Raw genomic sequence first — 21,407 nt, 5'->3', positions numbered from 1 at the left:
TTAATTATTAATGACCATTTTTTTTTACTACCTACGTTGTGCCTGTGTAAATTGAAGTCGGTTTTTGTTTCGTTTGCTTGCAAACATAATGATTTCATAGAAAAGCAGCTATAAGCTGAGTCTACGACCTTTTCACCACCATTTTTTTTTTTATAAAATCTCTGTAAATTAGACTAAGAAATCTTTTGTTTTTTTTTATGTTTGGTGAATAAACGTCTTTATTATTATTATTATTATTGTAATATGTTTGGTTACTTTTCTAAAATCGACTTGAATAAAATTAGTGCTCTGAATATTCGTTCTGTTGTAAAACGGCATTAAAGAAATTATTTCGTGCGAGGTATGGTGTAGTAAATGTTTTACGATCGCGTCGGTGGAATGAAGTTTTATTATGTACTAGCGACCCGCCCTGGCTTCGCACGGGTGCAAATACTATCTATGTTCCTCTATTATATTATGCACGTACTATACATATAAACCTTTCTCTGGAATCACTCTATTTACTAAAGAAAACCGCATCAAAATCCGTTGCGTAGTTTTAAAGATCTAAGCATACAGATGATGAATGTGTATTTTATTAGTGTAAATTCAAATGGCTCTTGATCAATATTTACTCTTACCGTTTGATATGAGAGATAATTGATTTCCGTTACACTCGATAGACATTCTTCTAGTTGTTTGCTAGCTAATGCCCGTGAAATTGCCTGCGATTCTTATTGTATGTTTGTCTTATGGCTTTACCGGTTTTGTCTGTCTGTTACGTCTTTATTTATATGTATGTATAGCACTGGTCATATGGACAAGCTTAAGATATATATTTTGTTACTACAAAATATACATAGGTATATCGGACAATGGTAGCCGATATTAAATATTTTTTTTGGTTAAGTTTTATGTAGGTATATACCATACCAGTTGTTAATTGATTATAACTTGTATCATTTAATAATTTTAATTTTTAACTATAATCGTTCTGAGCAGTAAACTTCAGTTGCGTGTGGGAGTTGATAAAAACATTTTAATTTCACTAAAATTATTTATAAAGTAGCAAATCCATTTTTCAATAATCAATCAAGATATATTTATAAGAGTCAGCGTGTGCGGGTCAAAGCCCTTTTTTTCCATAATTTGTTCCCAGGACGCAGTGTTTTTTTGAGATTAATTGAGACAGACGGCTTCGCATGTTCTACGAGATAGGTGTTTGAAAGCAAATACAGTCCAGAAATAAATATTTAAAAAAAATATACCCTCAGCGGTAATCAAACCCGCGACTGTAACCGTTGAGGTTACTCACACCGCTAGACTAAGGGTTTGTCTAACAAGGCTTTTTTTTTAATCGAAATTATTTAATAATAAATTTTCATATGTCGGTGCTACACGTACAACTAATGCTTACGTTATATATTTTTTTTTGTCCTCTATTCACCTCAAATACCATAAAACGTTAGGACCTGTTTTACGCTATTTGATGGATGACAGTACAAATAGACTTTGACAGCGGGAGGTAAAATAGGCCAGTAGGACTTGTTTCTCCTCAATTCATCAATTGTAACTTTAAGATTAATATATGCGAATAGTATATCTATAATATAAAAATGAGTCGCTGAATGTGTTGCTAAGCGCAAAACTCGAGAACGGTTGGACCGATTTCACTAATTCTTTTTTTAAAATATTCCTTGAAGTACGAGGATGGTTCTTACGGAGAGAAAATTTCTAAAAAAAAATTTTAAATTTCCTGAAAAAGTCTAAAAACAACACTTTTCTATACTCCCATTCAAAAGATTTGTGATAATACTTAAAAGTCAATTTGAACTTTAATACCATACGATAAAGTTTGTGTTAGGCGATACGAAGTTCGCCGGGTCAGCTAGTATCTAATAAATATAGTAGGATTCGATGGTAAAAAAGAATAATGAATCAGAAACTTTTTACTGTTCGGATACTGTCATCCGTCAAATAGCGTTATCCACAACTGATGGAACAGGCCTTATCGACCTTCTACAAGGCTATTATAGACAAGGGCTCTCCTAATGAGGGCGCTATGAGTGTAGTGCTCGTTGCTCGTATGCGGGTTTCGAGGGGTCGAGAGCATTAGGGGGTCGCTTTGTCGCTAATCACTAATAGTAAATGCAATATGGCGTCATTTTATCGGGCGAGATCGGATACTTTTTATTTTTATACAACTAGGTCGTCGAACAAGCGTACGGCTCACCTGATGGTAAGCGATTACCGTAGCTCAGTGTTTCCCAAAGTGGGCGATAACGCCCCCTTGTGGGCGCTGCAGTACTAAGGGCGGTAAGAGACCTAGAAAAAAAATTAGTGGCGTTGTGTAGAGGCTTGAGGGGCGATTTGTCATTTAATCTATAAGGACTCTCGACTACAACTTGTGAACATCAACTAATATTCATTAAAAGATTGCTCAAAGGGGGCACTATAAAATAACTTATTCTCTTAGTAGACAAAAAAAGTTTGGGAACCCCGCGTAGCTTATAGACTACTCTAATCCCCCCAGGAGCTCTGGTCGCCTTACTCACCACAGGATCAAAATCATGCTTGAAAGTATTATTTAGCTGTGATATTAATCTCTAGAAGGTCGAGGTACTACTACCCCAGTCGGTCTCGTCCAAATTTTGAGCAGGATATTCCCTGCTGTGCCCTACCTCAGTTAAATAAGTTTATCCTCGTAATATATCGTTAAGTCTAGTGTTCTTTGATATCTTACGAGATTGGGTATGTTTGGGTGACTTTTGATAAAACTATGAAAATCTTATCGAAATTTAGGGAAGATATGAATGTGATTAATTATATTACATGTAATTGGCGTGACTCATTTATGTATTATGTCTAAATTAGTACTTTACTTTCTTATTAAATAATTGTATTGGCTTTTTTTTTATTGAAATCTAAATGTCACGGGGCCAACTCAGAAAAAAATAAAAAATCTATCTGCAACGGTCTAGGATTTGTTTACAATTTTTTTAAGTACAGAATTTGATACCTTTGTTCAAACTTTTGGGTACTACGGCTGCAAATTCAATAATAACGAATTAATTTTGTCTGGAAATAGCCGTGTATAATGGGCCTTGCTATCGCGCATTATAAAATATTTCTAGCCACAACTGTTTCGTTTTTTCAAACACTTAAAAATAAAAAATAGTGTATTCGAATTTTTTATGATAAAGTTTGAGCACCTGTGGTATAAAAAAAAGTAGGAAGACCTAGGTGGCCCATAGCTTAAAAAACATTCCTGTTTTATGAAGTTTCTTAAATGGCATTGCACTTAATTTTTTATATTTTACTTTTTTATTATATTATTATTTGTTATTGCTACCTATGTTTCTCTAGCTCTCTTGGGATACCGGAAATTAGGATACGGCATGTATAATTTTTGAGTGTATCAATTTACTATTACTCAGTCAGGCAGTCAGTTCAGCCTATTGCAGTCCACTGCTGGACAAGCCTTCCAAGGCCTCTCCAAGTTTGCGCTAGACATCTCGATCTTCCGCAATCCTCATCCAGCCTACACCGGCAACCTTACGTAGATCGTATTTATATTTACTATAAGTGCACTAGATATTGTTTTATACTAGCTCGTGTATTGAAGAAATAAATGTTTTCATAAGGTTAAGAATTGATTATTTAGTAACCGCAACATGTGCGGCGAAAACGAAAAAACCGCGAAACTTTACATGTCCTTGTAATATTTATACAATATTAAACAAGGCTTAATAACTTATAGATACGCCTTCATTAACCAAATATAAAATTTTTTGTCCTATTTTAACATTGGACCTGTCTGCGCTCCTACATTATGGAATCATTTGGCATTATATTTGTCCTATTTCATGAGTATAGTCAGTCAGTCTGATTTATGTGTCTGATCCTCGTTGTCTAAGCGGAGTTGGATGTCTGCCCGAACGTCCTCGAACTCTTTTCAGCGCGTTCTGGTTTGATCAACTTAAAACTATTTGTCTGAAACTTTAAATTGAAGGCTGTTGTATTAATTTTTTTTATTTAATATAATACATTATAATCGTGCTTATCATACAGGCGATTGGGTATGGGGATTCTTCTCTTTCTCACTTTGTCCTATTTCATGTTAAGTTCCTCGTCCGACATCGTAAAGGGAGGATCCTTCAACCAGACGGGTATTGTCTCTGGTGGGCTACTGCCCCAACGGTTGTTGTCAGGTTCTTGTATATGTACTCAATCAATTTGATAACTTTGATAGCGCGATGTAGGATACGGCAGTTTTCTCTATTTTATATGTCGTGTGATAGATGTCGCTACAGGTGATTTATCATTCAAAACTACCGTTCAAAAGTGCTGTGACTGCCTAGTAAAGTTAGGTTGCGTATGCTAGTCTTAGCACTATACAGTTTTAATACCTTCTTTTTTTTTTGGATTACTTCAATGTATTTGATATTGCTTTAAAGTTGTTTTACATTACGTATATGTAAAAAAAATTGTAACAATGATCGATTTCGGTGGATTTGAATTCTAAAAGTTTACTAAGCAAAAGTAGTTCTTTTAAAAATTTCATGTTTGCTAAAATCGTGTTTCTATTGCTATTTGTCTTCCAAAAATGTCTTTTTACTCTTTACACACATTAACTTATTCACTCAAATCTTTACTACATTGGTAACTTAATAGTTGTTTCAAGGTCTCAATAAATGGGTTGAAGCAAAAAAAGATTAAAAGAACCACTGGAATGGACAGTGATGAAATGACTGTTTTTAAATAAACCAGGTCTTTAGTATATTTAATTATTTAAACAGGATATAATTACACAAAGCGTATACTGTACAATTATAAACGATTATCCTTATTTTAGCCCAATTTGAGTCTTATTACGTCGTTAAACCCAAATGTCCGAAATGTATACCAATTAGTTTTCTTTTAACTTAAGATACGGAAACGGGAGAACGAGTTTCTCACAACGCTACATACTGTGATTGAAGGAATTTTAGATAATGTTTTGAGATTATGCGTAATTTTTAAATATATAATTTTGTTGATTGAGTAAAATCTTATCTTTAGATTATCTTTTTAAATCTAATAAAATCAAAATACCATGTGAATTTTATATTACGAGATCAACTATATGTGTATATATATATATATATATATATGTAGTTAATTATAAAATTGAAAAAATATTTTTATTTAAAAAAGCACCTATGTGCTTAAAGAATAAATTGAATACTTACCGACAGTATGAAGCCTGTAGAAAATGCAAACGTTCGGCTGTCTATTTTCCTGGCATAATTACAGGGTGACGGGTATAAACAGGTATATTAATATATATTGATACTAGTTACTTTCACCCACATTTTGAATAAATATATCTTACACCAAAATGACTGTTTCATTGCAAATACGATGACATAGGATTGTCTGCTAAATACCTAGTTTGAACCGAGATGGCTGTTGGCCAATATAATATAGGCTGTCCAGGAAATTTCGAGCCAACCCTCTTGCAATTTATCTTTACTAAAGTATATTAAAATAATTTTTATCCATTAAGCTGTAAGCAGATGTGTGACGATCATGTCTAGTTCGGATCTTAGACTATTAATTAAAAAAGCGAAAATAAAAGTAATTTTTTTTACTGTACGGAGGAAATATTTTATGTTATTAGCAATAACAATAAAGTTTAATTCAATTTTTAGTCAATAAGTTTTTGTATTTGAAAAGAAAATAAGTGCGCTTTGACTATGTATGTACACGGTATCTTTTTAAACAACAATTGAATTTGAATGTAGTTCGAGCCTCGCTAACGAGAGCTCTTAAAATTTGGATTTAAAGATGTCTAGTGTATTCTTGCTTTAGTTTCGTTATTGATTGAGAAATTAACATTAAGAGTTAACTGAAATATACTCATTATCATTACTTTTAGGCTTGATTGGGATCGTTACTTTTAGGATTTGGAGGCTTAATTGGCGGAAAACGGGGATGTCTGGCGTGAACTTGGGTAGGCATATGTCCAAGAGTGGACTGCGATAGGCTGAACTGACTGACTGACCGACTGATTGACAGTACTTTTTAACCGACTTCCAAAAAAGGAGGAGGTTCTCAATTCGACTGTTTTTTTTTTATGTATGTTACATCAGAACTTTTGACCGGGTAGACCGATTTCGACAAATTTTGTTTTAATCGAAAGGTGGTGTGTGACAATTGGTCCCATTTAAATTTATTTGAGATCTAACAATTACTTTTCGAGTTATATCTAATAATGCGTTTTTACTTGACGCTTTTTTCGTCGACCTACGTTGTATTATATTGCATAACTTTATACTGGATGTACCAATTTTGATAATTCTTTTTTTGTTGGAAAGAAGATATCCCTAGTTTAGTACCATTATAAGGAAACCAGGATCTGATGATGGGATCCCAGAGAAATCGAGGGAAACTCTTGAAAATTCGCAATAACTTTTTACTGGGTGTACCGATTTTGATAAGTTTTAATTTAATCGAAAGCTGATGTTTGTCATGTAGTCACATATAAATTTTATTGAGATCCGATAACTACTTTTTGAGTAATCTTTGATAACGCGTAGTTACTTGACTATTTTTTCGTCGATATACGTTGTATTACTCGTCGATGTAATTGAAGTCGGTTTTTTTTTTCGTTTGCGAGCAAACACAATTATTGTTCTTAATATAAGAAGTATAATGTTAAATCAATGAGTGATATCAAACTAAAAAAAAACATTGATTGATTCAGTTTGTAACATCGCACTGTTGGACATTGGCCTCTTTCCCAAGTGGGAGATGAGTCGGGGCTTAATGAACCACGATGCTTCACTGCAAGTTGGCGAATTTTTTTCTCAATTTTAAAACAATTATTACACATTTCAAAAACTATAATCACAAACGCACAACTTTGGGAAACAATTTTTAGGGAATAAATGAGAATAAATTAAGCCATAAGTTACGATATTCGAGATTCGTCAAAAAATGTCCGACTTTTGACAGCTTATTGGGGATTATGTATATTTAAAAACCATTCAATCATTCCAATTTGAATATTGAAGAGTAAATGAATGTGTGTGTGATAATGAACGATTGATAACGCTATTGACTCGGTCCGCGTAACGCTACGGATGTGCCGTGTTCGGTTACCGGCTGATAGTGTAATCTCTGAATTGGAGAAACTATTTGTGTTTTACAGTGTTTTAATGTTCTGGATTTGTTTTAACTCTTTGAAAACGTAAGACTGGTTGCGTAGTGTCTAATATCATAAAAATATTACAATTATTATTAATGTATATTTTTATATCTGTATGTTTTGTGATATTCTGCTAATTGTATATATATAGGAATTTTATCGTTATTATTTCAAGAACACTTAGATTTTGTACTTTTTACTGACCAAGTCCATTGGCATAGTCAGCAGTGATTCTGCTTATTAAAGTGGACTTTAAGATTATAGGTTCAGTTTCCCCGGCTCGGGCTGTAATTTTTATATTGATTTGGATAAAGCCCGTAAAATCCCACTGCTAGGCATAGCTTTGCCTTTTTCTCCATGTAGCAGAAGGGTCGGCGCTTAAACCAAATGTAATACGTACTTATTTAAAGATCGGCTCTCACTTAAAACTCAGGAACTGAATTGCTTACTTTCGAAACAGACGTCCAAGTGTGCAAGTTAAAGAAAATTTGGATACTTCTACGTATTGTTAAAACTATTACTAGTGTGTTTGTTATTTATGTGTATGTAAAAACTTTAATATCTTTGCAGGCGGGTCTGTTCGTCGCCCTGAAGTTGGTAGCGCTGGCGCAGGCCGGCAAAGACATCAATATGAGCAACATACATTCAGAAACTCCACCGCCGAAAGTTGTGAGTACTAACATCCGTTCAATATTTACAAATTTATTCGTAATCCTCTGGTCCTGTGCGGCTACACGTCTATGTGTGGTAGCTTGATGTTATATAGCCTATGGCGTTCCTCGATAAACGCGCTTTTTAGCATAAACATATTTTCTAGAAACTAGTTACTGAGATAATTAAATTTCTGAACATTTTGTTATTGGAAAATATGTGAAGATCTCTCTGACGATGATGATTTTGAGTATACAAAGTTATGCTATATGTAAATGCCGTACATAATATCTTTTGGAATTTAGGATTTTTATTGTCAGTTAAAAAAAATCTTACCTACTAATTACCACAATAATTATTTTTAATTAAAATTTATTGGTTGTTTGTTAAAAAAATTACGGTTTTTTGTTTTTCGTTAAAGTACTCGGACACTAAGGAAATTAATTGTTTTAATTTTAGTTAAAAGGTTCATTTAACATTTAATCGAAAATGTTTGCGTTACAGACATTATCGAATTAAAAACAGGTTATTTTAATAAATTGCAAATTAAGTAGAAACTGACTGTAGGTGTAATTATACTAATACTAGCTGTGCCCGCAGCTTCGCCCGCGTTGAAATTAGTGTGTCACAAAGTTTTCCCGGCAAACTTCCAGTGAAATTCTCATCAAAATTGGCTTAGCCGGTCCGTAAACCTTCCTGTTGCCAATGGTGGAGCTCTCTCTCCAATGGTAAAACCGCATGAAAATCTGTTCAGTAAATTTTGAGCGAATCGATCACATACACTTTTGGGAACTTTGTTTTATAATAAATTAACTGTTGCCCGCGATTACGTCCGCATGGTTATGAAGATATACATTACTATTAAGATGTTTAACGCAAATTATTTTTTTATTTCAGTCACTTGAAATGCATATCAAACTGAGTAACTTTTTAAAAGGCACAATTTAGTATAATTTAATAGTTATTTTTATAAAACCTCTCTATACACCACATTTTTAGTTTTATTTTCAGGCTGTATATGTTTCATACAAACTATCAACCCCAATTAAACCCCCTTAACGGTGGAATATCGTAAAACCCGTTCTTAGCGGACGTCTGCTAACTATAATCTACCTCCCTGCCAAATTTTATCTTTGTCCAACCTGGATGGATAGACCATCCAGCGGTTTTTGAGTTCTCGTGATGAGTGAGCTAGTGACTTTTCTCTTTTATATATATAGATTACGATGCATTATTTGGACACCTCCTCATCATCTATAGAGCATATATTTTAAATTTCAAGTCTCTTACTTCAAAAACATAAGACTCTCATACAAACTTCCAAACCCCGTTTTATCCCCTTAAGGGAGTTACTTTCTAAAGATACATTCATTATTTGGATACCTTCTCACCATCTAAAGAGCGAACATTTTAAATTTTAAGTCTCTTACTTCAAAAACATAGGACTTTCATACAAACTTTCAACCCCCGTTTTACCCCTTTAGGGATCGAATTTCGTAAAACCCGTTCTTAGCGAATGTTTACGCCCTAAGGAGCCTATCTGCCAAATTTCAAGTTTGTAGGTGTTATAGTTTCGGAGATTTCGTGATGAGTGAGTAAACCTACCATCCCCCGTTTTAACCCCAAAAGGGAGTTGATTTCTAAAGATACATTATTTGGACATCTTCTCACCATCTACAGAGCATACATTTAAAATAGGACTTTCATACAAACTTCCAACCCCCGTTTTACCCCCTTAGGGACCGAGTTTCGTAAAATCCGTTCTTAGCGAATGTCTACGTCCTATAAGTAACCTAGTTGCCAAATTTTAAGTTTGTAGATGTTATAGTTTTGGAGATTTCGTGATGAGTGAGTCAACCTACGATCCCCCGTTTTAACCCCAAAAGGGAGTTGATTTCTAAAGATACATTATTTGGACACCTTCTCATCATCTATAGAGCATACATTTTAAATTTCAAGTCTCTTACTTCAAAAACATAGGACTTTCATACAAACTTTCAACCCCCGTTTTACCCCCTTAGAGGTTGACTTTCGTAAAATCCGGTCTTAAAGGATGTCTACGCTCTATAAGGAACCTACCAGCCAAATTTCAAGTTTATAGCTGTTACAGTTTTGAAGATTTTGTGATGAGTGAGTCAACCTACCATCCCCCGTTTAAACCCCAAAAGGGAGTTGATTTCTAAAGATACATTATTTGGACACCTTCTCACCATCTATAGAGCATATACATTTTAAATTTCAAGTCTCTTACTTCACAAACATAGGACTTTCATACAAACTTCCAACCCCCGTTTTACCCCCTTAGGGGTTGAGTATCGTAAAATCCGTTCTTAGCGGATGTCTACGTCCTATAAGGAGCCTACCTGCCAAATTTCAAGTTCGTAGGTGTTATAGTTTCGGAGATTTCGTGATGAATGACCTTTCGCGTTTATATATATTATAGATTAGTTTTAGAAATAACGTTTTCAATAAAATCCACGATAGACGTCGACAATTTCACTCTGGAAATATTTTTCCTTCATTATTAATAAACACTCGATTCTACGACACTTACGGCAACTGTAATTTTGAAATTCGCGATACTTCGTCGATGTTGCAGACGTCATCGTCGCGAGTGACTCCTCCGAATTGATTAATTGCGATCGAACGAAGTCGGTTCGTTACAATAGTAATGACCTAAAATACATTATAAAAAATAAAGAAATAGAATTATATAGAAAAAGGTCCATATTCAGCTTAAATTTGTGTCTATCTATATTTTAAATAAAACATAAGTAAATAAAAATAATAATAATATTTCTTTATTTCAGGCAACAATTTGACCCATAAAACAATTTGACCTTCTTCAATTCTTATAATCAAATACAGCTAAAAAAAAAAATTAATAAATGTCACGAGAATTTGAAAAATACAAATACAATAATAAAATGAAATTAATAACAATCACACAATGTCCAATATGAATAATAATATATATGCCCCTATTATTATAAAGAAAAACCCTTCTGCATGAAAAAAGACACTTACGCCCAAGTTGGATGTAATAGTCTGAAAAAAAATATTTCCAATAATAAATTGTTCATTAAACGGCGTCGCCCTCCAGTCGGAGTGTACTCGGCTCGTTACGTCTCCCCTATCGTGACCTAACGAATCCTTCGTTTAGTGCTCTCCGGGAGGGCTAAGGACTTCATTATCGCGTATTTAAATCAGTCTCGCTTTGGCCGGGAGCCAGGTTTTTTACGATGTTTATTGCTGAATTGTCACATGTATTTGTTTTATAAATTGATTTATTGGCGATCGAGGATAAAGATTTATTTGTTTTTATTATTTTTTATGTAACTAGATCGGCCAACAAGCGTACGGCTCACCTGATGGTAAGCGATTACCGTAGCTTATAGATGCCTGCAACACTAGAAGCCTCGCAAGCGCGTTGCCGACTCTATCCCCAATCCCCCAGGGGCTCTGGTCACCTTACTAACCGGAACCGGAATATAATACAGCTTGAAAACAGTATTATTATTTTTAGCTGTGGTCTTCTGTAAGGTCGAGGTACTACACCAGTCGGGCTGCTCCGTATTTTGAGCAGGAAATTTCTTGCTGTGCTCGACCTCAGTGTAAAAAAGTTTTATGTAATTTTAGAAATAAGACGCATCACGAAATGTTTTCATTATTTTATATTAAAAATGTATGTAATTAAGTTTTTAACCGACTTCCAAAAAAGGAGGAGGTTCTCAATTCGACTGTATTTTTTTTTTATGTATGTTACATCAGAACTTTTGACCGGGTAGACCGATTTCGACAAATCTTTTTTTAATCGAAAGGTGGTGTGTGTCAATTGGTCCCATTTAAATTTATTTGCGATCTAACAACTACTTTTCGAGTTATATCTAATAATGCGTTTTTACTTGCCGCTTTTTTCGTCGACCTACGTTGTATTATACCGCATAACTTTCTACTGGATGTACCGATTTTGATAATTATTTTTTTGTTAGAAAGGGGATAAAGCAAGCAAACACAATTATAAAAGATATTGTTTTAATTTAAATTTCCACCGTTTTTGCTAAACAGTCTAGTGCAAAATTTTGTCCTTCGAGACAATAGTTTTTTATTCATGTTTATTTCATGCTCCGACGAATAAATCTAAATATCATAGAAAAACGGTTTTATCGTTTTTTTCAGGAAAAATACTAAGAAAGTTAGTTCTCTATTATTTAATTCTAAGCTTCTAATTCTTAAGCCTTAACCTAATCTTTAACTAATTTAGTTTTATTTTTAAGTACGACGAGTTTCGAATGTAGATTCTATTAGGAAGAAGCTAATAGCTAGTCAATCGTTACTCTTCCAAAAGAATTGTTTTTTTTTTTTTTTTTGTATTTAAATAGTTTTCGTAAATGAGGACATTGTCCAGTGGGATTAAGACAGGATTTTTCAATCAAGCAGTAGCAGCAGGTTTTAATAGCACTTTTGAACCGTCATTTTACAAATTATGCTAGCTTTTATGCTAGTTTTTATTAAATCAGAAGTCAGTTGAACAATTTTTTTGACTCAAACATATATTTGAATTTAGACAAAAGTAAAACAATTTGTTTTTTTTTTCTACAAGGTTGAGGTATTTCCTCAGTCTGAATGCTGGAGCATTTAGAGCAAAATTTTACCTACTACGCCATACCTCAATGAAAATGTTTACCGTAATTCCAGGGCGAGCTGCCTAAAGTGCCACCTCCATCTGCAACGCCAGCGACCGCGCCAGCTTTAGCTCCGCTCAGCGATTGGAGCGTGAAGCCCGCTGAGAGGGACAAGTACAGCCAGTTATTCGATTCCCTGCAACCCAACAATGGGCTTATTCCCGGGAACAAGGTTGGTAGGAATATATTGGGTCGACAATAGTTTACTTTGAGGATTAGGAGGCTTAAAAACAACAGTCAACTTTGAGAAGGATTAGGAGGGTTGAAAGATTTTTCATATAATTGTGAGCAAGGTGTTGGAAGGTTTATGTAAATGCATTGAGGAATAATTTTTATTTATTTATGCATAAAAAACTTAAAATTAATATTACATTGAACCCTGTGTGTAGTTTAGTTGATCACAAATTCTACAGCTATCTATAGATTTTTGTATATAAATAACATTAAATTTATGAATTAATTTAAAAAATTTAAATTTTAAGTGATGTCTTGAGATTTTGAATATTAGAGAGAATTAAAAACATCTTTCAATAATCAATACTAAGACAATATGTCTCTTTTAGACAAAGAATATGGAAAAGATAAAGAGAAAATTCTATAACAATGTTCTCATATAATTTGAAATATAAATTTTGGTGGTATTTTTAGGTGAAAGGAGTCTTGATGGAGTCAAAACTTCCGTTAGAGACCTTGGGGAAGATTTGGGATCTCGCGGACCAAGACAAGGACGGCATGCTCGACAGACACGAGTTTATTGTAGTAAGTGATATTTTTAATTTCACGTGTATTTATATTGTATACTAGATGACTACTTGAATTTCGTATCACCTATATGTAGGTGAATTTTTATTGTTTATGAAAAATATGGACAAAACACTTTCTGAACACACCTCAATAGTTGACAGCCAAGTGACAATTTTTTTGGCTAAAGATATCAACATTTTGTATTGGAAAATTAAATTGTCGGTTTTTAGTATTTTCATTTCACGTACTTCATAAATATTTCAAGACCAAAATTAGCCAAATTGGTCCAGCCACTCTCGAGTTTTAGCTAGATAAACGAACAGCAATTAATTTATATGTACATAAATTTCAAAAGAACTTGACAGATTATTTACGTTTTTATGTCCATTATTTTGCGCAACAATTCATTTTCACGATTCTCGCTTCTTTTTTTTCTTATATTATTAAAAATTATATACTTAGTCTGTTTCTAGAAAATTTGGTTATTGAATCTTTTTATTTGGAATATGATGTTTCAAGCTATTTTTTAAAATTAATTTTTAGTACTTAATACTAAATTAATTTTTCTGGAAAACGTTGCTTCAAGTTGCTAATCACCGCTTCTCTCTCTCGCAGGCAATGCACCTAGTCTACAAGGCGTTAGAGAAGCACGCGGTGCCAACAACACTACCGCCGGAACTACGCGCCCGACCAGCCCGCCCGCCCTCGCGCCCGCCCAGCCGCCCGCCATCGCGCCCGCCCAGCCGCCCGCCCTCGCCGCAGCCGCGCATGCCGCCCCCGCGCCCCCAGCCGCCTCCGCAGTCTAATGCCTCGCTGTTGGAGGGATTGTTGGATTTGTCCAGTGTGAGTTTTGAGCATAAAAAAAATCAGTTTAGTTGTATAATTCGCGTCATGTAAAAAGAACGCTGAAAGAAACTGGAGGGGGTATACTCGCGCACGAAAGTACTATTGTTTTGTTTTTTAATTAGGCTTTCACTGGCTTCGTATAATGGTTATTGGTTGGAGTACTTTAAAAAATACTAGAAATACTTGTGCGAATAATTCGTACTAAATAAGTATAATAATTATCACTTTACAAAATTACAATTTTTTTTTAAACAAAAACTAACAATTTTTTTTTGTTATTGAAATAACATATTTAAAAAAATATTAATTATCTTTACTCTTGAAATCCGTATTTTAATAGTTTTTATGTGCTTAAAATGATAAATTGATATTTGTTTTAAGTGAAATAAATAGTAAATGGAGTTTTACAAATTTCCGTAAGCTTTAGTGTTGTGAAAGTGAGTGATAAATGCGAAAAAAAACGTAAATTATGATTGACAGGGGCTTGTTTACCAAATAAGACTGTTCAAAAAAAATGGACAGTAGGGAAAAGTTTTTTCAAGAGTTGGCAACACTGCAAATCGCCTTTGCGCATCTTGACAGCCGCCAGCGTTCTTTTTACACGACGCGAACTGTACCCAAGATTAGCGGACGCCAAGTCGTTCATCTCTATTGTAATGCCCCACAGCCGCCCGCCCCCGCCGCGCCCGCCCCCGCCCCCGCCGCGTGGATCTCGGCCGCCGACCGCGCGCGATACGACGCGCAGTTCACGGCCGCCGACAGCGACCGCGACGGGTTCGTGTCGGGCGCCGAGATTCGCGACGTGTTCCTGGACAGCGGCCTGCCGCAGGCCACGCTCGCGCAGATATGGTGAGCCCGCGAGTTTTTTTTTTTTTTTTTCGAAATGACTGTTGCTGTTGGCCTTTTTTTTTTTTTTTTTTTTTTTTTTTTTTTTTTTTTTTTTTTTTTTTTTTTTTTCTTCTAAACCCCCGATATTGTGGTCGGAGCCTGTGACTACTATGTTCTCTTTCATACCAGTTCTATCAATCATGCCTCTCGTACTTTCATTCTTCATACTAATTTCTTCTATCATTCATCTTTCGCCGATCAGGGTGAGTTCCCTTACTAATTTGCCTAATGCTACTCTATATTTTTCTATTTATGCTGTTGGCCCTACTGGCCTTTACCTTACCGGTGAGAGGAGCCGGGTACTGTAGACACCGGCCGCGAAGGAAGATGTGGGCCCTCGGAGGGCACGGGGGTAACGTTCGTCCTAAGGGTTTCTCCTAGCGAGATCGCACTTCGGCTTAGAACGTCGTTGGAATGGAGGAGCCCGCGACTGGCCTACGGGGTCTTATACCTTATCGGGCCCCGTTCACTTTGACAGTTTTTGTATTATAACTCTATTGAGCTAAGGTTTCATTGTATCGGCATGATAGTGATGGAAACATAAATCGTTATTATTATTATAATCAGAGCCCGGAGTCGTTTTTTAACATAAACCAGTATCAATTTAGTTTGTATTTGATTAACGCTGTCATTGACACTCAATATATGAGGGCTTAAAAGAAACTTAAACAAATCTATTTTATATGACTAGATCTGCAAACAATTTACGGTCTACTTGATGGTAAGCGGTTACTGTGCGTTTAAGCGGTTACTGTGCTGCGTTGTGGACCCTAAACCCACACCTTCCCAGGAGCTCTGGCCGTACCACAGGAACACGACACTACTCGAAAGCAGTACTATTTATCTGTGATCTTCTGTGAGGAACTTCCCCACAGGCGCTGCCCCAGATTTTGAGCATGACATATGCAGTTCTGACCTACAATAGAATGGAACTACTTTTGTTTTTGTATCCGAGTATAACACGTGTTCTGTCCCTAGGGCGCTGTGCGATACGGAGAGCTCGGGCAAGCTGTCGCGGCAGCAGTTCGCGGCCGCCATGTGCCTCGTGCAGCGCGCCCTGCGCGGCCTCGCGCCGCCCGCCGCGCTGCCGCCCGAGCTGCTGGCCGCCGTGCCCCAGGTGCGTGCTCACACTGGCGACCCGCTGGCGACCGAGCCCCAGGTGCGTGCTCACACTGGCGACCCGCTGGCGACCGAGCCCCAGGTGCGTGCTCACACTGGCGACCCGCTGGCGACCGAGCCCCAGGTGCGTGCTCACACTGGCGACCCGCTGGCGACCGAGCCCCAGGTGCGTGCTCACACTGGCGACCCGCTGGCGACCGAGCCCCAGGTGCGTGCTCACACTGGCGACCCGCTGGCGACCGAGCCCCAGGTGCGTGCTCACACTGGCGACCCGCTGGCGACCGAGCCCCAGGTGCGTGCTCACACTGGCGACCCGCTGGCGACCGAGCCCCAGGTGCGTGCTCACACTGGCGACCCGCTGGCGACCGAGCCCCAGGTGCGTGCTCACACTGGCGACCCGCTGGCGACCGAGCCCCAGGTGCGTGCTCACACTGGCGACCCGCTGGCGACCGAGCCCCAGGTGCGTGCTCACACTGGCGACCCGCTGGCGACCGAGCCCCAGGTGCGTGCTCACACTGGCGACCCGCTGGCGACCGAGCCCCAGGTGCGTGCTCACACTGGCGACCCGCTGGCGACCGAGCCCCAGGTGCGTGCTCACACTGGCGACCCGCTGGCGACCGAGCCCCAGGTGCGTGCTCACACTGGCGACCCGCTGGCGGCCGTGCCCCAGGTGCGTGCTCACACTGGCGACCCGCTGGCGGCCGTGCCCCAGGTGCGTGCTCACACTGGCGACCCGCTGGCGGCCGTGCCCCAGGTGCGTGCTCACACTGGCGACCCGCTGGCGACCGAGCCCCAGGTGCGTGCTCACACTGGCGACCCGCTGGCGGCCGTGCCCCAGGTGCGTGCTCACACTGGCGACCCGCCGGCGGCCGCGCCCCAGGTGCGTGCTCACACTGGCGACCCGCTGGCGGCCGTGCCCCAGGTGCGTGCTCACACTGGCGACCCGCTGGCGACCGAGCCCCAGGTGCGTGCTCACACTGGCGACCCGCTGGCGACCGAGCCCCAGGTGCGTGCTCACACTGGCGACCCGCTGGCGACCGAGCCCCAGGTGCGTGCTCACACTGGCGACCCGCTGGCGACCGAGCCCCAGGTGCGTGCTCACACTGGCGACCCGCTGGCGACCGAGCCCCAGGTGCGTGCTCACACTGGCGACCCGCTGGCGACCGAGCCCCAGGTGCGTGCTCACACTGGCGACCCGCTGGCGACCGAGCCCCAGGTGCGTGCTCACACTGGCGACCCGCTGGCGACCGAGCCCCAGGTGCGTGCTCACACTGGCGACCCGCTGGCGACCGAGCCCCAGGTGCGTGCTCACACTGGCGACCCGCTGGCGACCGAGCCCCAGGTGCGTGCTCACACTGGCGACCCGCTGGCGACCGAGCCCCAGGTGCGTGCTCACACTGGCGACCCGCTGGCGACCGAGCCCCAGGTGCGTGCTCACACTGGCGACCCGCTGGCGACCGAGCCCCAGGTGCGTGCTCACACTGGCGACCCGCTGGCGACCGAGCCCCAGGTGCGTGCTCACACTGGCGACTCGCTGGCGACCGAGCCCCAGGTGCGTGCTCACACTGGCGACCCGCTGGCGACCGAGCCCCAGGTGCGTGCTCACACTGGCGACCCGCTGGCGACCGAGCCCCAGGTGCGTGCTCACACTGGCGACCCGCTGGCGACCGAGCCCCAGGTGCGTGCTCACACTGGCGACCCGCTGGCGACCGAGCCCCAGGTGCGTGCTCACACTGGCGACCCGCTGGCGACCGAGCCCCAGGTGCGTGCTCACACTGGCGACCCGCTGGCGACCGAGCCCCAGGTGCGTGCTCACACTGGCGACTCGCTGGCGACCGAGCCCCAGGTGCGTGCTCACACTGGCGACCCGCTGGCGACCGAGCCCCAGGTGCGTGCTCACACTGGCGACCCGCTGGCGACCGAGCCCCAGGTGCGTGCTCACACTGGCGACCCGCTGGCGACCGAGCCCCAGGTGCGTGCTCACACTGGCGACCCGCTGGCGACCGAGCCCCAGGTGCGTGCTCACACTGGCGACCCGCTGGCGACCGAGCCCCAGGTGCGTGCTCACACTGGCGACCCGCTGGCGACCGAGCCCCAGGTGCGTGCTCACACTGGCGACCCGCTGGCGACCGAGCCCCAGGTGCGTGCTCACACTGGCGACCCGCTGGCGACCGAGCCCCAGGTGCGTGCTCACACTGGCGACCCGCTGGCGACCGAGCCCCAGGTGCGTGCTCACACTGGCGACCCGCTGGCGACCGAGCCCCAGGTGCGTGCTCACACTAGCACCCCGCCCGACCTGGTAACCCCGAAATAAGTAAGTGAAAACTAAACATTCAGAATGTTTCTAATAAAAAAACACAGTACTTTAGAGACATTTATTATAACAACATAAAGAAGTTTACTATTCGTACGTCATCATCCGTTGCTGGTGATGCAAATATCGCGTTGTTAGCCTCAGCATCATCGTCAGTGTGATAATAGCAGCGATCAGAGCGAAGCGTCGCTTGTAGACGTTCTCGGGGTTACTTCGCACTACTACTTTTATGACTCCAGTTAAAATGTCGTCTTGCCAGCAACTTACCGAGAATGACAAAAAAACACGTAGTAACAGTACATAAGTTTTATAAACAAAATTTCATTTTACAATAAGTTATACATAATGTGGATCTACCGTCACATTCGGAGTGTAAAATCAAAGAATTGTCTAGAACAAAAAAGGGTCTTGACAGATAGACGGACAACAAAGTGTCAAAATCCTATAAGGGTTCCGTTTTTTACTTTTAAGGTACGGAATCCTAAAAACAGTACACTTGTATCATATATGCTTTTGTAAAAGATTTTAGAAGGGTTTAGTACAGAAGATAGATGATGGCTATCTTCGATTCGTGATCATGATTTCCTAGATAGAGTGTTGCAAAAAAACGAACACAATAAATAAAATCCAACGATTCCCAGTGACAATTTAGTCAAATAGCTATTACTAGCTATATAAGTACTTAAATGTAAGCGATACAAATTTTAATTCATGATTAGGTAGGTAATTTGCCTGTTTTTTTTTTTTGCTATAAAGGTGGCAAACAAGCCTACGTAATCCCCTGATGGTAGGCAGATACAATAGATTATGGACGCCAGAAGCACCAGAAGTGTTGGCACTAAACGCGTTGTCACACTAATTGAGGCCAGTGTTATTTAACCTAAAATTTTGTGCAAGATATTTCCTGCTCGCCGTAATTATCGCTATTTAACTGAGGTAGGGCACAGCAGGAATTTCGTGCTCAAAATATGGAGCAGCCCGACTGGGGTAGTACCTCGACCTTACAGAAGACCACAGCTAAATAATACTGTTTTCAAGCAGTATTGTGTTCCTGTTGGTGAGTAAGGTGACCAGAGCTCCTGGGGGTAATGGGGGATAGGGTCGGCAACACGTTTGCGATGCCTCTGGTTTCGCAGACCTCTATTAAGCTAGGGTAATCGCTTACCATCAGGCCGTGCGCTTGTTTGCCGACCTAGTTATATATTTAAAAAAAATTGTAGGCGATCATCTCATACTTAAAGGCACATTGCAAAGGCCTACCTACCTATATACAGCAGCGTCGGTGTATTTCACATATTTGAATATAATGTGGTCTCTTGCATTCAAGTATGCTCTCCCTTCACTCATTATGATCAAGTCTTTCGAGGACAATGGTCTGGTGTTCTTTCGCCATGTCACCGGAATATCTCGGAGAATCGTTCTAAAATATGAGCTAAATTTACTATATTTCAAATTATTTGTCAATATTTTATTTAGAAATGTACATTGATAACAATTTATTTTCTAATTTATTCATTTGGGTTAAAGGATTCTAGTATCAAAATGGTATAAAAATGTCACGGATGATTTCATCAACGTCACGTAGAATGAATAATACCTTACTTACTGTACACTACAAAAGACAATTTAATAGCAATCATGATTTCTAGGTTTCGAAACATTTACTTTAGATCAAGTCAAGAAGAGATAAATTAATTTTGATAAGCCTTTTTAATATCCAAAAAAAAAAAACAAGGATATTATAATAGTTATAAGTTTTCTTTAGTTCAATAAATAAGGTATTTATGCCCACAAAACCAAATAATTATTCTATTTTAATATTAACCCTGGACATCTGATGGTCAAATCTTCTCCCGGTGATACGAATAGAATGTCACGAACTATTTCCGGCGGCTGCAGCGGTTTCTTCTGATGTAGGGAATAAATTCCAGCTGTGTTGTTAACCCTTTCTAAAACTTCACCAGACTGAGATCGGATCTCGAATATACCGCTTTTACACGGTACCTGTACATAATTACTAATTTTGTTTTTATTACGAGTGATGTTAAAATTATTTATCCTCCAGAACATTCGTGTTAATTGTTACTCACCACTGTAACACATATTCAAACTGCCGAAATAAAATTCTTAAAAAAGTTTGAAGATCTTAACAATATTGAAATTTTTGGATGTGTGGACAATTATATTTTAAACTAGCCGTGCCCGTGACTTCGTTCGTGCGGAATTTAACAAAAAAAATATTGTTCAGTTTGCAGAGTTATATTATAAATAAATATCTAAATTAAAAGTAGCCTAAGTTCCTCCTTATTACATCAGCTATCTGCTAGTGAAAGTTCCGTCAAAATCGGTCCAGCTGTTTCAGAGATTAGCCAGAACAAACAGACAGACAGACAAACAAAAATTGTAAAAAAAATGTTATTTTGGTATATGTACCGTGTATCCATATGCATTTAGTACAAAGCGGTTATTTTAATATTACAAACAGACACTCCAATTTTATTTATTTGTATACATGTGTGTAAATTATTAGTTAAAGTATTAGTGTGTGTTAAACTTCAGCGTATGAGTGTGTGTGTGAAAAATTAATTTAGCTTCACATGATAAAGTTCGTCACCTTGCATAATTCAATCATAATCTCATTGCGTCTTGATCGAATTGATGACATGTTTTGTAGAGGTGTCGGTAACATGTGAGATCTGCATGGTATGCCGTTTGGGAATGCTGAAAAATAATTATTAGATTTATTACATACTAGCGACCCGCCCCGGCTTCGCACGGTTGTAAAAACAATCAGTGTTCCTCTATTATATTATGCATGTATTATACATATAAACCTTCCCCTAGAATCACTCAATCTATTAAAAAAAACCGCATCAAAATCCGTTGCGTAGTTTTAAAGATTTAAGCATACATAGGGACATAGGGACAGAGAAAGTGACTTTGTTTTATACTATGTATATATGGTTTCAAACTCGTTAGTTAAGGAAAA

At 39.4% G+C, this 21,407-nt stretch overlaps 1 protein-coding gene across 1 annotated transcript in view; it reads left to right on the top strand.

Annotated features, from left to right (window-relative positions):
* Window positions 1-21,407, top strand: part of LOC123661460 (epidermal growth factor receptor substrate 15-like 1) — a 40,714-nt gene that overhangs the window by 4,909 nt on the left and 14,398 nt on the right. Inside the window, exons 4-9 of the mRNA XM_045596416.1 lie at window positions 7,742-7,840; window positions 12,521-12,679; window positions 13,156-13,266; window positions 13,867-14,094; window positions 14,765-14,946; window positions 15,964-16,087. Of these exons, the coding sequence (XP_045452372.1) occupies window positions 7,742-7,840; window positions 12,521-12,679; window positions 13,156-13,266; window positions 13,867-14,094; window positions 14,765-14,946; window positions 15,964-16,087 (903 nt within the window). The remainder of the gene's footprint in view (window positions 1-7,741; window positions 7,841-12,520; window positions 12,680-13,155; window positions 13,267-13,866; window positions 14,095-14,764; window positions 14,947-15,963; window positions 16,088-21,407) is intronic.

This window comes from Melitaea cinxia, chromosome 17 (assembly GCF_905220565.1).
Source record: "Melitaea cinxia chromosome 17, ilMelCinx1.1, whole genome shotgun sequence".
In the NCBI taxonomy this organism is placed as follows: Eukaryota; Metazoa; Arthropoda; class Insecta; order Lepidoptera; family Nymphalidae; genus Melitaea; species Melitaea cinxia.
Note: the sequence above shows the minus strand (reverse complement) of the source record. Positions and strands in the feature narration are given on the sequence as shown.